Raw genomic sequence first — 13758 nt, forward strand, 5'->3', positions numbered from 1 at the left:
TGCAGTGGGAACGACAGGGAGTGACCGGGGGTGGGGGTCACCCAAATTCCATACTGGGCTTCAACTGTTCTTATTGCAAGTGTTTCTAGGAAGGACTTGTTAATTGGGAAGATGGCTCCAATTTCTGACCAGCTTCCCAGTCTATCATATTGGGTTTGAGTTCCATTCAAAATAGGATTGCTTCTGAAAGCCTTTGGGGATGGTACCGTGGCTGTAGGCAGTCCGGGTTGCCTTAGCCCACCTGACTGATGCAACAGAAGCCACAGAACTACAGCCTTCCCCACACCCCTGCTGAAGCTAAAAGGTCTGTAATTACCTCCAGGGCGTCGCCTGATGATGAGTTTTCGGACTTCATCGTACACGAAGATGAGAAGAGAGTAGGGGAAGGCACAGAACCACCAGGTAGGTCTGGAAGGAGAAGCAGGTACCAGTTTAACCCGTGAACACAATTCAAAGGCAAGAGAAGGTATATCACAGTGACAGTGGAATAGTCTGGAAGGAGCCAAGCACGGTCACAACTAACCACTAAGCCCTTAGTGTGGACCACACAGCAGGGTCTTAGGAACAGAACGCTGCTCTCTGTGCCCAGGGCCTAAAGAGAGGCAGCACAAAGCCAACCACAGACTTTCTTCACAAGTCCCCTTCCCACCTTCAAGTCTGGTTTTTGTAATTTGGTTTGTAGGAGGAGTTGAGATTTTTTGTTTACCATCCCACAGCAAAGGCACATTTTCTTTCCTCCCTTTCCAAATTTTAAGAAGCCCGTGAGTGACCTGTGTCTATGTCCTGGTCTATGTGCAGATCAAGACTGCCAGTGTGGGTCAAAACCAGTTTCTCTATCCCTTGCATTCAGTCAGCTGTGTGTTGAATCCTGTGTTGGGGAACGAAAACAGCTGAGCTCTTAACAGAGAGCAGAGGCCTTTGGGAGCCTGGCGGGCCGCAGCCACAGTCCCCAGCCTGGAGACAGGCAGCTGGGGCAGCCTCGTCAGAAGGCTGTGCTTTCCTGATGACCAGCTCCTGCAGTCAGTGCGTGAGGGAGGCTGTCCCAAGACAGGCCTGGCACTCTCCTCTTCTTCCTGGTGCTAGGCATCCTCCTCCCCAGCTAAGAGAGGACCTCCTGTGACTTAGCCACAGAGTAACTAACCCACCTTTCGAACTGAACAGAACCTGTTCAGGAACAAGCTCCCTAGTCAGAACAAAACATGGCCTGAGGCACTACTCCATTTCAGTGACTTTCCATCTCAGCCTTTTGGAGAGCTGGGTTCTCCTACCCTCTTCTCAACAAACAATGGCTCAAGTTGATGGGGCAAGCCTTGTCTAAGCTGCATCCTCCTAGCGTACGCCAGCTCTGTGTAAAGTGCTGCAACAAAGATCCTATAACCCATGCCTTAAAGATTACCTAGCGGGGAGCAGAAATAACAAGTAATAGCAAAGAAAGATGCAGATGTATGTGTCCAAGAGAGCAAGATCACACAGGGCTAGCTCCAGGAGATAGGCCCTCAGGGACTCTCTGGTGTCATGGGGTGGGAGGGAGCATCCTTACCAAGGACCCATGAAGGGAGAGAGAATACTGAATTCCCCTAACAGAAGCTTGGATGGCTACAAGAGAAGGCTGAAAAGACAGGCTGGACAGTAGCAGACCGACCTCTGGACGCCAGGCCACCCTTGCACAGAAGGGATGTCTGTATAGACCCAGCAAGATGCTGGGGAGGCCCACGGGGCTTGGCTCCTTCGGGGATGGGGTCAGGTTACTGCAATTCACGCTTCTGATAAACCTGTGTTTTTCACCTACAGGGTTTACCACCAAGTCCCTCACTGCCCCGGGCTGGTGGGTTTCCTTTGATCTACTCTACCCATGACCCACCTCCAGCCTGCTTCTCCCGCCTCCTTCCTTTGAGAACAGAGGATTCAAGGGCCCACAGAGGTGGGGGATTGACAGCACACACAGGGGCTAGGTAAGTAAATCAAGATGTGAACCCCGTCTCCAAACCTCAGAATACCAATGGCAAGTGGGACTGTTGCTGTGGGGGGCCCGAGCACTCTCGCAGTTAGCTGGCGAGCCATCCCAAGGTACCAGAGCCTGTCCGGCCTGATCTCAGCCAAATCCTAAGCACCCTGGTCAGTCCTTCCTGATTTCCAGTGCAGAGGAATTCTTGTACAGGCCACCCCAAACTCCTAAAAACACCAGCTACTAGTGCATGTCACGAGGGAAGTCCCACTTCTGTTTCATGCTTTGGGGAGCTGGGTGAGGAGCGACTTACTTGAGGGGGTACATCCTCAGGGCAACACCCATTCCAGGGCAGTAGGAAAGGAAAGCAGCAAGGGCCGTCTCTTCAAAGAGGCCAAATATTAAGATCTTGTTCCTAAAATCAAGAAGACAGAAAGCTTAAGAACACAAACAGAAGCTTATGTTCTAACACTGTTCAACAGCAGATCAACGTCTTTATGTGCTCGTTGCACTTAGGAACTGCGGGGCAGATGAAAAGAAACGCTGGAAAATCACATTTTGCTTCCTAAATTCGTGCCAAAGGGGAGATTCCAGAAACTGCCATGTGCCTCGGACCAGGATCTTACAGAGCGCTGAGGGATCACCAGAGCCTGGGGGTCTGAGGGCCCCAACTGTCCTCTACTCACTTCATCCCCTGTTGGAAGACAGAGTTCCTCCTGGTCTTACAGATGACCAAATCAGCCCACTGCACCACGACGATACTGACAAAGAAGGCTGTGTGGCAAGTGAACTCAACGATCTTCCTCTGTTCGTAAGTCTGAAACACAAAAGGCAGACAGATGAGCCCGGCTCTTGGCCCTCACGGCTGGTGGCCTGAGGAGCTCCCCACTGGTTAGGCCCTCACTTACCCACTGCTGCCCGTAGCTGTCCTCCACATCGTTGATCCAGCGGTCATCCCAGTCCACGCGCAGGCCCAGCAGGTGGGTCGGGAGGAAGCCGTTCTCAGCCAAAATCACAAAGTACGTGAAGAAGCCGCCCAGGGCCTGGATCATACCTGCAAGTGTGGGAAACAATTCTAACCCGGTTCCAGGACGCCTGCACACTTGTCTGACTGCCACAGCAGGCCTGGGATGGTACATATTAGGGGCTGTCTTTGGCACTGGTTGGGAGAGGAGTGGGAGGATGGAGGACCCCAGGGGCACAGCCCCCGCCCAGCAGCCTCTTCTTTTTTTGAGTCACTGTTTTAGAGCTTTAAAAGGGGAAGACACACAGGCCTTGCTCTGGAACACCCACTCCTGTCATATGATCATGTATCTACCAGGGCAGAGTCTCTTTACGGGAAAAGACTTCCCTATTTTTTTAAATTTCTGCTACAATGTGACTTTTCCCATCTCTGTTTTCACATTCCTGATAGTCAATGTGGCACCTTCTGACCAACTGCTCCCCCACCCCCTTCAGGACCCTTTTCCCCTGGCATCTGATCCCACCACACCACCCTGAGTTCCTCAGGGCCAGGTTTCATCCTATGCTCTGGCCCTCGTCCCCCTTAGAGTTAGGTCTTCCTGGCCATTAGCCAATTTCTTGTCAGCAGCTGTTAACAAGTCTCCGCCGTATTTCCACCAGAAACTCCTCTGTTCCGCTTTACAGAAGTTCAGTGATGTAACCCATTGATAAAGGCCTGGGCTGCTCCTGGTGGCCTCACCGGATTCTCCTGAAGGCCACTAGGCAGAACACGGAGGATCAAAGGGCATTTTCACTGTCCATCCCCTGAAGACCACCTGTTAGTTGGTCACGCTTCAGGTACCGTGGGAATCAAGTCTTGGGGTGGGGAGAATGGGGGTGCAAGGCCCTTTGGTGGTGACCCGCCCGCCAAAACTTCAAGCTCGTGCAATTTCTTCAAAGCCTAACTCTCTACCCAAATTAGTGACCGACACCCTATCCCCAGGAAACACGGCCTCTGAATGGACTGTGCCTGGCATGAGAAACCAAGCCTATCTGAGGCCTCCCTCCATGCTCCCCTCTCAGGTCCAGGGTGCGGCGGCTCACCGATCTGCCCGTAGGCCATGCTGATCAGCCGCTCATTCACAAGCTTGTCCGTTTTGGGGTTTCTGGGCTGTCTCTTCATGATGTCGCTCTCAGCTTGCTCGTAAGCCAGGGAGATGGCAGGAACCTGGGGGAGAAGTATAAAAGTTGTCAGATACCAGGAAGCCGACGGCGTGAACGTTTTATTATAAAGTCCTTGCCACCCTCCCCTTTAAAACTGGTTTTCATACCATGAGATGCTATAACCAGTCCTATTATAAACCGAAACAAAACAAGACTTCCCGTTCATATAATGTTGTTATCTGATAGACGGGTGTTGCCAGCTGCCTCGAGCACCGGGGAACGCTGCTTCCTGGGGGCTGAGGCCGTGGCGCGCGCCGGGTACCTGTACGCCCAGCCTGACTGCGTGTTGCAGCACTGGGTGAGTCAGGGCCTGAAGCTGCCACGCCAGGCACTTACCATGTCCGTGCCCAAGTCAATGCAGAGGATGGTGACGGTCCCCAGTGGTAGTGGAATGTTTGCAATAATAAATATCAGGAAGGGGGTGATCTCTGGAATGTTACTGGTCAGGGTGTAGGCAATGGATTTCTTCAAGTTATCAAAGATCAGACGACCTGGGAAAGCAAGAGGTTGGCTTTTTTATTTTTTACTATAGAGGATAAAGGGATGGGCAGGCGAGGAGCAGACACAGAAGGGCAGTACTGGGATGAGGTTTTGGTGAACGCTTTGAAACACAGTGCTGCTCTCTCACCTTCTTCTACTCCAGTCACAATTGATGCAAAGTTGTCATCCAGAAGAATCATGTCGGCAGCTTGCTTAGACACGTCGGAGCCAGCAATCCCCATAGCAACCCCAATGTCTGCCTTCTTCAGGGCTGGAGAGTCGTTCACGCCATCGCCAGTTACAGCCACGATAGCCCCCTGCCAGAAGAAGGGGGGTGGGTAAGAGCCCCGAGGTCCAGGGGTGGAGGCACACCAGGGCACACACCTCAACTTGCCTCTCCTCACTACGACCCTGCCCCTTTCCTCCGAGACCCTCAGCAGGCTCAGAACCAGCTTAGCCAAGATGCCACCCAGCCACCAGCCAACCACAGAATTAAGGAGTGCTGACAAACGGATCCCCTCCCTATACCAACAAGGGCTTAAGGACTTCTCAAGGGATGGGACAGGAGTCTCCTGCCGCTCACATCCTCTAAGACACGACGAGCCTGGACTGGTCTTCCAGGCCAAGTGTGGAGCCTGACTCTGGGCCACAGTGAAGACGTGTGTGGCCACCGGGCTCTTTTGGTTCGTTATCAGGTTCCCCTGCCCTGAAGGCGCCTGCAGCCTCTTTCCGGCACACAGGCAGCGAGTCTAAGAAAAGCTGGGCCATGTTTCCGGCCCTGGCACTGTGATCACGGGGGTCAACAGGGCCTGAGAGAGCCTGGCCCTGGCTGCCTGCTAACCTGTCTCTGGCAGCCTTCCACGATGATAAGCTTTTGCTGAGGAGAAGTCCTGGCAAACACGATCTCCGTGTGGTACTTCAGAATGTCATCCAGCTGCTCAGAGGTCATGTCCTTCAGGTCGCTTCCATGCACCACGCAGGCCTTGGCGTCTCTAGGATTGGGATGGGAAGAAAAGTCCCCCACTGCTTTACCTGTGTGATGCTCCTCACCACCAAGGAAGGTTCTACTACATGGGAGGCTTTGTACGACAGCCCAGGGTTAGATGCGATCTTCCCCATCGCGTTAGAGTTACCATCTGAGCAGTAGTCTGTAGGTTACAAGCATATTCCTACATACTAGATCTCGTTCAAGACTCACCATCACCTGCGGGGCAGCCTGCCTTCGCCTTCCTTATAGAGGACATGTTGAAATGATAGGACCAAGTTCTAGACAGGAGATCAAACCCTCTCGTAGCCCAATGCTGGGGGAAGGGAGCCCCACACTCCAACGAAACACCAGAACAATACCGCTTCATCTCTGTTGCCTTCTGTACTGTCCTGTCCAAAGTCCTTTTTGGCCTGAACTACCTGGACAAGTTAGCGTGGCCCTGGAAATGGACTTGGTGCGAGGTGTTGGGTTGCATGCTCTGTGGTTAACAGCATGAAACTGAAGGCTCAACTACAGAGTGTACCATATGACAAAGCTTCAGCCTCCCTGCTCTTCCCTGCTCTGCAGTGTGGGACTGATGCCCACCTTCACATGTTACTGCGTCAGTGCTAAGAATATGGAAGCACCACCCAAGTATTGGCTACAATGACATGCTCTCACTGAAACCTTCCCCTGGAAGGACAGGTTGCCTTCTGGAACTGCAGGGGCCTTCCCTATTCAGAGCAGGCCCAGAAGCACACCATCATGGAACCAAGCTGATGATCCCCAACCACCATCATCTGCACATTCAAGGCAGAGCAGGCTCTGAGTTTCCTGCCTTACCTGGGGTTCACCTGGCTCACTGGGATGTTGAGGCGGGCAGCGATGTCTTCCACGGTCTCGTTGCCTTCTGAGATGATGCCCACACCTTTGGCAATGGCTTTGGCTGTGATTGGATGGTCTCCAGTGACCATGATGACCTGGAACAACAAACAGGGCAATTTATTTGAATGCAACTGCCTAAGCAGGCAAGAAGAAATATTAAGGATGCTTCATCTTAGAATATCAAAAAGACAGGAATGCAAACCTAAAATGGGTAAACGTTAACCAAAAATACAAACATGCACCTGTTTATGAAAACACAAAGCAACATCCAGATCCTATCTTGGTATAGGACAAGATGTGTAACGTCTGTTTTTCCTTTTATTACACAGTCACAAGAAAACTCAAATGTACTAAAACCAGCCAAAAAAAAAAAAAAAAATCTGATGCTGATGGGACTGTAGGGCGAAAGTGCCACATACTGCCTGGGGAGCATCCCCAAAGTGGCTTAATTTGGGGAGAGAACATAAATACATAGAAAGAATTCAAATCTTAACCCACTGAGCCACCCAGGCGCCCAAGAATTCAAATCTTGATGCTGCTTTTCTGACCTGATGATTATATTCAGAAGACTACACTTACGAGTATAGTCAAAGTGGTGGGGGAGTTATTTTTACAAAGCTTTTCAGGGCAGTATTACCAACAAGAATGAGAGAGTGGAAACAAATCAGACAGCCAGCACCAAGGCCAGCTCAAAAAACACCTTTTATCAGTGCACTTGAACAATGTTCCGTGACTTAGAGAGACACATACAGAGGACACCAAACATTCATTAAAAAACCAGTTAATTGAAAACAGAGAAGACCTCCTGTTCGCTACATGAAGTAGATCAATTTAGAACGCGAGTATTTCAAATTTAAGACCTTACGCCAAATCTTTTTGCTCTTTTCAATGATTTTCAGGCTTCCGTTTGTTCCCCCCAAATGTGTTTTTTTTTTTTTCTTTTGAATCCCTCATCTGCTGTCTACACCAACATTTTAATACCATTTGGCCTTTTCTAGTGGTAACCAAAGCTTTAGAGAGAAGAAACTCATCCTTCCAGTGAGAAAACGAGCTGGCCACATGGCTCCCGTGGGGCCACGTGACTAAGCAGGGAGCCCCGAGGCACGACAGTGATGTCAAGGAAGCACACTACACACTTACCTTAATGCCAGCACTGCGACATTTGCCCACAGCGTCAGGGACAGCGGCCCGCGGAGGGTCAATCATGGAGATGAGGCCCACAAAGCAGAGGTTTTCAACAGGGAAGTTCACCTCATCTGTGTCAAACTGGAACCCTTCAGGAAACTGTTCATCGGGCAGAAACAGGTGGCAGAAACCTGTGAGGGCGGGGTGGGGTGGGGGGATCTGTGAGGACCTCACTGCAGGCGACAGCCCAGGACAGTAGGTCATTCGGATGGTCTACCTCTGGCTCCAAGCTGAATTTAGAATATTGTTTCGAGTTTTAAAGCCGTGAGGTTTTATGTAACAGGTACAGATGCTATAGAGTCAGAAAAACCATGCAAATGACAGAGGCCATGGCCAAACCTCAGCAGAAGCACCCTGTCCAGCGCAGAGAAGACGACAAGGACAGGACTGCTGGGCACTGGGACTGCAGGCTTCTAGACCTGCCACTCAGGTGCTTGGATTAGGCAAATCATGTCATTATTTGACTCTGCTTCTTTCTTTAGAAAAACTGAGCTCCCATCTCTGCTCGCTGTTCATCTAACCACAATTCATCACTGCCCACCAGCAAGGGCAGCCTGCCAGCCATGCTGAGGATAAATACGAAGCAGAAACATTCTGCCTGAGATGCTTATCACACAGTATCACTGCTGCAACATCAGGACATTCCAGAGGCTCCCGCAATGTGGTATGAAGGTTACAATGTTCCTTAAAGTGGTAGGAGGTGGCAAGTAGGTTCGAGGAAGAGAGAACGCTTCTACTCTGGGCCCGCAGACACGGGGAACGGGGAAACAACACTGGACAGTGATTTTTCAGTGAAGAGAGACTTATAAGAGAGACATCTCAGATAGGATGAGGGAACCAGAGGACAGGCCCAGGCAATCAGTTCTGAGTTACTAAGCTAAGCGGAACAGGAGTACATCAATGATGGCTTTTTACCTGTCCACCTCCAAAAGAGTGCAAACGTCTCTTTCTCAACTACGTTGTACAATGAGTTTAACACACTTCTCGTCTGCCCTCGCTGACCTACTCGGAAGGACAGGTGGCTCTCTGGATGAAAAGTCTGCCGCCAACGTCATTTGTGAGCGGACACATACGGTCCAGTGTAAATTCACAACTGTTGGGCCAGTCAGGAAATGATTTTACTCTAGGCATTAATTTTAATTTCATTAAGTTTGTAGGTCATAGTCCTAGCAACAAAGGTTTGATAATAAAGCTCTTCCCCTGGCCCTCTTTTTTTTTCCAGGCAAGCAGAACTGACCAGCCTGAGACCAAAGGTCTAAGTATGAATTGGAAGCAAACCAACAGGGTTTTGTTGCTCTGAGGCCCCCAACAAGTCTCTCCAAACATCTCTGCAGCCCTTCCTATTTTCAGAATAGCAGAGCAGATCGAGGAGGAGGAGGAATCTTCTGGAAAGGCTCAGGTGAGGTCAGGACACTGCAGAGGCAGACCAGAGCAACAGCCGTGCGGCTGGCCGTCCCCGTCCGTACCTAGCACGCGCTCTCCGAGGCCGCCGAGCTCCAGGTAGGCGTTCTGGAAGGCGTCCTTCAGCTCCTCATCCAGGGGCTGCTCCTTGCCGTGCAGGAGGATGGAGCTGCAGCGGTCCAAGATCCTTTCCGGGGCACCCTTCATCACCAACAGGTGTCGGGGCTCAGACGTGTTGGGGTTCTTGTGGATGGACAGCTGTAAAGGATGGTGGAGACATGAACACCAGTGGCTGCAGGGAGCTCAGCTCACCTACTGCTGAGAGTGTCAGGACAACCACCCAGGTCCCCTACTTCTTAACTTCAGTGTCCCACACCTTGTCGCATACTTTGAATGCTACCCGAAAAACCAGAACGGCGAGGTCACCCTAAATCCCTGGCCTGTGTTCCTTCGGAAACCTCTCCTGAAGGGAAACTGGGAACAAAAGGACAGCCCATCTGTGGATGCCTCGCCCCCTCCCCACAACCCCTCTCCAAACCATAAGTACACCAGAAGGCCCCAACACGTTAGGAGAGGGTTTGTTTTTCCTACTGAAACACAAGTTAGCATTTTCTATACCTAATTCAGGGTCAAATGTAAAAGCTCACAGAAAGTTGGGAGAATTCATTTTTTGAAGCCATTTAAGCTTGTAACATTTCAAATGGGCAAACAGCTCTCCTTCTGGCTTCCAGCCCTCCCCGCCTGCCCCCTGGGCTGCCTGTGCCACTGCTAGGCCACCTGGTACTTGTTGGTGGAGTTGAAGGGGATCTCCACGATCTTGGTGTATCGCTCTCTCATCTCCTTCACAGAGCCACAGCACAGCTCAATGCATTTCAAGAGCGCGGACTCCGAGGCGTCGCCTGCCACTGCCCGCTGTGAATAGAGATGTCACCTGTGAGTAATCCTGCAGTGTACCACTGAACACCTGGAGAGTTCCCCAGATACATCCGAGCTTGTTCGAGGTGGAAGACAGGGTAGGCGAGGAAGCAGCAGCGGTGGCAGCAGGGACCAGCCTCCCTCTGCTCAGACACACCCCAGCCTCCTCCTATCTGCCCACCTGCCCCACCCCAGTTCCAGCTTCCAGTAGAAGAGGGGTGCCTGAAGGGGTTATCCACCCTTGAGAGGAGCATAACACACTCTTCTAACCTACTTTAGCCTGTTTTTTGTTTTGTTTTGTTTTTTTTAAATCTTCCCCTGTTGCAAGGTCTCAAAGCCAACACTATTCCGAAGGATGTACTCCTGGTTGTGAACCTGAAAATACCAAATGAGAGTCCAAATATTTACAGCACCTACAACTTAGAAGAAAATCCCTTCAGTTCCCAGGACTGGAGGCAAACTGTCTGTGTCAAGGGCAAAATAGAGGGCTTTAAACATTCAACTGTGCAAAATTATCTTGGCCTGAATGGTGTGAATGGAAAGCTATTATTAGCTCCAACAGTCATATAATCAGCTAACATTTTAAGTTGAAGTCCACACTTGAGGTAACACATACTTCTCTTTTGTGTGATATACTGGGACATACTAAGAACATTTTTAGGTGTAGCCAACTTTTATATAAACACTTGAGAACTCCGACTGCTTTAGGACTGCACAGGCAGATGAAAAGATTAATGCTCATAAACACAGTAGCCCCATTTAATAAGAAAGGTGGCTAGGTTTGTTAAGAAATGTGGAATCAGTGGAATCATTTTTTTTTTTTTTTAAAATTTATTTGACAGACAGAAATCACAAGTAGGCAGAGAGGCAGGCAGAGAGAGAGGAGGAAGCAGTCTCCCCGCTGAGCAGAGAGTCCGATGCGGGGCTCGATCCCAGGACCCTGGGATCATGACCTGAGCCGAAGGCAGAGGCTTAACCCACTGAGCCACCCAGGTGCCCCCAGTGGAATCATTTTTAACAAAGGCCAGTTATTAAAGCACAATAGAGCAGCATGCCTTTTGGGGGGGGGTGGAGGAGGGACAGTAATAATGCCACTGACACGGCCCCGCCCCCTGAAATAGTCAAATACAGGCCATGCTCCCTCTCTGGCACTTTTAAGTGGGGAAAGATCTGATACCTATTACGTTCTATGCTGAAAACCTAGAAGATTTCCACTTTGAGGTAAGGAAATACATGAAAGCAGGCATCTCAAGTTCTGTCCCAGGATAAACAATATCTTCCTCTAATCAACATTAATTCAATGCCGAGAATGCCTCCTTCAAAGGATACAGGGGTCTCATCTTCCCAGGAGAAGCCCTCTCAGTTCCATCTAAGTGGGCCTTCTTTCTCTCAGACAGCCTGGTCTCTACCCAGAACCACCCCCAGCAGCCCTGCTGAGAACAGGAGCCCAGAGGGCCTCCTCACACGTCTTCCGCAGCCTCAACAACCCTGTGCAGCTATGACCTTTCCAACATTGTCTCCACAGGCAGCACAGTGAAACCTCAGTCATTTCGCATTTCACATGAATTCCATGAGCCTGAGCTTATTTTTGCATCATTAGTAAGCAAGCGGAGAACAAATAAGATAAGAGAAATAGCTGGGCTATTTTAAGAAAATAAATGGCTTAAGGGATTTACTGGAATCTACTGTATCCTAATATGCAAATACGATTATCGAGTCACAAAAGCAGCCCTCACTGTCTGCTAGGTTAGCAGATATCATACTCAAAGTGGCAAAACTGGGTTTTACTCCTTCGGTTTCTCATGGTAAAGACTGCTTCCCACTTCTGGTCAGTTCTTACAGCAGAGTCCCTCTTCTTGAACCTCTGCAGACTGCAAGTAACCCTCAGGGCTTTGGGATCCCCAGACAACACTTCATAAGGAGGGTGTCCCATGAGGAGCAATCCCCTTACAGAACCCAGAGGGCACATGCTTTCTGAAGGAAACACTCAGGTGGTGGTTCTTGTGGGGTACCTACACCCCCACACGGCGGCCTAACAGCAAACAGGAACTCCTGAGCATACCTTAAGGATAGGTAGGTTTTCCTGGTTTGCCTGAAACACCGCCCTGTTACAGAGACCCGCAATTCTGGACAAAGCGAGCCAGGTGACTGAACTCTTGTCAAATGAGACACCTGGCAGAAGCAGGAAAAAAAAAAAAAAAGAAAAAGAATGCATTACCTTTGTATTAACATCCCATAAAAAGGGAATTGTTTATCTCATTTCCCAACTAATGAAACTAGTCAGGTTTCAGGGCAAAGTCAAAAGAAATCTCAAACCCACTCCCTTAACTCCTTACCAAATGATAAAAAACAAAAACAAGAACTTAAAAAAAAAAAAAAAAAAAAAAAAAAAGCCACATGAGGTGAGGCTATGGTGTGGGGTGGGCCTGGGCCTTACCACTCTGATTCTCTGTCGTGTCGGCTTCATGGATTTGATTGTCGAACCACATGTGGGCCACTGTCATCCGGTTCTGAGTCAGAGTTCCAGTTTTATCTGAGCAGATGGTAGATGTGGACCCCAAGGTCTCCACGGCTTCTAAGTTCTTCACTAAGCAGTTTTTCCTTGCCATGCGTTTGGCAGTAAGGGTCAGACATACCTAAAAACCATTAGGAACCAGATTATTTCAATCTCAACAAGAATGGAATTCTATAGAAACTCTGGGTACTCCCTAATATGGAAGATGCTGGTCTAAAATTAAACCTCTCCGGCCATCCTCTGAAGTGTGAATAATAATGGGAACATGTATAGAGGGCTCCCCTCTTCCCATAAAGCAACAGATTAAGAAAAGTGAAAATAGCCAGGATTTTACCGAATTATAGTGCCCCTGCTCACCCCCCTAATTCTCCTTTGTTATACTGCTGTGGATCATGTGATCAGGTCAGATCAAGATTTAGGCCTATTTAGGCTTTGGGGTTACCATCTTCCATGTAAAAAACACACCAAGCCTCCCCGCTATCTAACCCTGCCACGCACAAGCACGTGCAATCAACCCTGAATCAGCGGCCACTGTCACTTGGGGGGAGGGGGCGGTTCTCAGGTGCCAGCGGATGGAAGAGTGTGCACAGTTTTCCCCGAGCTGCTTACCGTGACAGTGGCCAGCAGACCTTCGGGCACGTTGGCTACGATGATGCCGATGAGAAAGATGACGGCCTCGAGCCAGGTGTACTCAAGGATAAGAGAAAGGATGAAGAAGGACACACCTAGGAACACGGCCACACCCGTGATGATATGGATAAAATGCTCAATTTCAGCAGCAATGGGAGTCTGTCCTCCTTCCAGTCCAGAAGCAAGTGTGGCAATTCTTCCCATCACAGTGCGATCCCCGGTATACACGACAATGCCACGCGCGGTACCTTAAAAAAGAAGGGAGGGGGAATTGTACCATGTTTCATCAAAGAAGTCACAGCTTTTAGACGATTACCTGTCGCGGTTAAAAAAGAGACAAAACTACGCGCTTCCAAGGGCCAGCTCTTTGGTGGGTTATGCACAGTTTCACACCACGGAGACTCTGGCGAAGGGCATTATATCCAGGAGCAGGACAGCAGCTCCCAAGGCCACTGCCAGGTTAGCACGCCCAACCGTAGAGGTGTGTGGGAGGTAGGGGGTGAGGACAGCCAGCCAGCCAGCCCCCAGGCTTCCAGAGCCTTCCTGCCAACGACTGATCCGCCGCATCTGCTGTGCTTGACCACAGCAGTCAGACAAGGGGCCAACAAAACCAGAACAGGAATTGCATTTCTGGTTTTTGCTGTTGTTACTGATGCCCAAGATAAACAG

At 50.0% G+C, this 13758-nt stretch overlaps 1 protein-coding gene across 1 annotated transcript in view; it reads right to left on the reverse strand.

Annotated features, from left to right (window-relative positions):
* Positions 1–13758, reverse strand: part of ATP1A1 (ATPase Na+/K+ transporting subunit alpha 1) — a 29148-nt gene that overhangs the window by 406 nt on the left and 14984 nt on the right. The window contains exons 8-22 of the mRNA XM_047725136.1: positions 13069–13337; positions 12382–12580; positions 12007–12116; positions 9807–9941; positions 9095–9287; positions 7584–7759; positions 6402–6538; positions 5433–5583; positions 4740–4908; positions 4448–4602; positions 3992–4115; positions 2854–2999; positions 2632–2762; positions 2259–2360; positions 317–408 (exon numbers count right to left, since the gene is read on the reverse strand). Coding sequence (XP_047581092.1) covers positions 317–408; positions 2259–2360; positions 2632–2762; positions 2854–2999; positions 3992–4115; positions 4448–4602; positions 4740–4908; positions 5433–5583; positions 6402–6538; positions 7584–7759; positions 9095–9287; positions 9807–9941; positions 12007–12116; positions 12382–12580; positions 13069–13337 — 2289 coding nt within the window. The remainder of the gene's footprint in view (positions 1–316; positions 409–2258; positions 2361–2631; positions 2763–2853; positions 3000–3991; positions 4116–4447; positions 4603–4739; positions 4909–5432; positions 5584–6401; positions 6539–7583; positions 7760–9094; positions 9288–9806; positions 9942–12006; positions 12117–12381; positions 12581–13068; positions 13338–13758) is intronic.

This window comes from Lutra lutra, chromosome 4 (genome assembly GCF_902655055.1).
Source record: "Lutra lutra chromosome 4, mLutLut1.2, whole genome shotgun sequence".
NCBI classification, from domain to species: domain Eukaryota; kingdom Metazoa; phylum Chordata; class Mammalia; order Carnivora; family Mustelidae; genus Lutra; species Lutra lutra.